General features: G+C 52.7%; 1 protein-coding gene across 1 annotated transcript in view; it reads right to left on the reverse strand.

Annotated features, from left to right (window-relative positions):
• Positions 1-1,775: 1,775 nt before the first annotated feature.
• SPR (sepiapterin reductase) overlaps positions 1,776-2,533 on the reverse strand; it is a gene marked incomplete at its 5' end in the record, with an annotated part of 1,549 nt that continues 791 nt past the window's right edge. The window contains one exon of the mRNA XM_005430591.2: positions 1,776-2,254. Within this exon, the coding sequence (XP_005430648.1) occupies positions 2,064-2,254 (191 nt within the window). The remainder of the gene's footprint in view (positions 2,255-2,533) is intronic.

The raw sequence follows: 2,533 nt of genomic DNA on the forward strand, positions 1-2,533 counted from the left end.
CAGGAATCAAATCCCAACCTTCCCAGTGCCAGGGCTGGGAGCTCAGAGGGATTTTTGCTAATGGAAGTCCCAGGCAGGGAGGAAAGCTGAAAGCAGGCAGCAGGGCTGGCTGGGGAGAGGGGATTTAGGAGCTTGGCAGGATTAAATGAGCACAGAATGAATGAGAGGGCTCAGGGAGGGGAGGACAGGACTCCAGGAGGGAACTCTGGTGCCTTGCTGGGTGAAGCCAGGGCTCAACCCAGGATGCTCCTCCCTCCGTGGCAGGAATTCACCCACCCCAAAGACACAGCAGAAACCCCAGAGCAGACAGGATTGGGGTGATTTTAGAATTTGAATGATTGGAGAGCCAGGGGGGCAAAATCTGAGCTGCAGGGGGGTTGGGGTAGAGGGGGCACAGAGGGGCATTTCCAGGGCACATTTCAGGGCTTCAAAACAACTTCTGTTCATCAGCTTTCCCGAGGGAAAGTCTCTGCGTGTCTGTGCCTGCTGCAATCTGATGGGAAAATAACCAAAAAAATCCCAGAATTAGTTAAAAGGGAGGGGCTGAAGCCCCAAAGCAAAGCCTGGACCCAAACCTTCAAGGGCAGCAGGGCAGGAGCTCCGGGCTGTGCCTTTGCTGTGACTCTCGCTCGGTTTCTGAGCTGGTGCTCCCAGCCAGGCTCCCGAAATTCCCAATTCCTCCCAGGCTGCTCCCTCTCCTGGCTGTTTCTGGCTGTGGGAAGAGCATTCTCCCTCTCCTGGCGGTTACTGGCTGTGGGAAGAGCACCGGGAGAGGTTTTGCTGCTCTTTAACCAGAACCCAGCCCAGCCCAGCCCTGCAGGAGCCCCGGGTGAGCAGGGACAGAGCCAGGGCTCCAGCGATTGGCACGGATATCTCCTGGAAAATCCCTTCGCCAGGATTTTCCTCCTGAGAAGCCTCGGGAAAGAAATGTAAACAAGAATGATCTGATTGCTTGGAATGTGGTCTGGAGGCTGCTCACCAACAGGATCTTTAATTAGTCCCATGTGAATTGTTTTTAATTAATGACCAATCCCAGCCCAGCTGTGTCAGGACTCTGGTAAGCCACAAGATTTTATCATTTCTTATATTATTCATTATTTATTATTTATCTTATTCCTTTCTACCCTTCTGATGTCTCCTTTCTCTTTTCTTTAGTATAGCTTTAGTATGTAATTTTCTTTTAATATAATATAATTTTCATATAATACAATTTTAATATAACAATTTTCATATAATATAATTTTCTTTTAATATAACATAATTTTCTTATAATATCATATCATATCATATCATAATAAATCAGCCTTCTGAGAACATGGAATCAAGATTCTCATCTCCTCCCTCATCCTGGGACCCTCAAACACCCCATGGGGACATCCCCAGCCCAGGAATGGCTCCTTGGGGACAAAGGGGACACACATGGGGACACAGCTCCTGCTGGGCCTCTGTGGGGCTGGCACAGCCCTCGTGTGCCTTTGGCTCCCACAAACTCCTGAGTTTGAGCCTTCCAGGGCAATTCCACCGAGACAAATCCCAAATCCCTGGGAGAGAGGGATTGCAGCCCTGCCAGCGAGGGCTCAGCAGCAGGAGCTGCTGCCCAGCCCCACAAGGGCACCAAAGGGCACACAGAGCCAGAAAAGGGCACCAAAGGGCACACAGAGCCAGAAAAGGGCACCAAAGGGCACACAGAGACAGAAAAGGCACCAAAGGGCACACAGAGCCAGAAAAGGGCACCAAAGGGCACACAGAGACAGAAAAGGGCACCAAAAGGCACACAGAGACAGAAAAGGCATCAAAGGGCACACAGAGACAGAAAAGGCACCAAAGGGCACACAGAGACAGAAAAGGGCGCCAAAGGGCACACAGAGACAGAAAAGGGCACCAAAGGGCACACAGAGCCAGAAAAGGGCACCAAAGGGCACACAGAGACCAAAAAGGCACCAAAAGGCTCACACAGGAGTCCTTAAAGGCTTCCCAGCCCCCAGGATTTGAACAAGGTCCCGCTGGAGGCACCAGGGAAAGGCTCAGCTGGAAGCAAAGCAGGGAGAGGAAAGTGGAAGGGCTCAGATGTCAAAGAAATCCACGTGTGCTCCGGAGGGAAAGGAATCGTCCTGCAGGAGCTGGAGCAGCTTCTGGGCTGACACAGAGCTCGGGATGAGCTGCCCCTGCTCCTGCAGCCTCTGGAAGCGCTGGGGCAGCCCAGGGTCCCCAGTCCTGCTCCGGGCCAGGAGCTGCATGTCCGTGTCCAGGGGCCCTGGGGAAAGGGAAAATCACACAAAAAATTCACTTCAGCAGAGAGGAAAGTCCAGGGCTTGTTTTCACCCCTGGAGCCAGGCTGGCAGAGCTGGGAATGCTCCCCTGGAGAAGGGAAAATACCAGGGAATCCTCAGAGTCCCTAAAGAGAGGGACTGGGGACAAGGGATGGAGGGACAGGAGCCAGGGAATGGCTCCCACTGGGAAAGGGGAGATTGGGCTGGGATCTTGGCAAGGAATTCCTGGCTGGGCTGGAATTCCCAGATTTGCTGGGGCTGCC

Source organism: Geospiza fortis, unplaced genomic scaffold (assembly GCF_000277835.1).
Source record: "Geospiza fortis unplaced genomic scaffold, GeoFor_1.0 scaffold148, whole genome shotgun sequence".
Lineage (NCBI taxonomy): Eukaryota > Metazoa > Chordata > Aves > Passeriformes > Thraupidae > Geospiza > Geospiza fortis.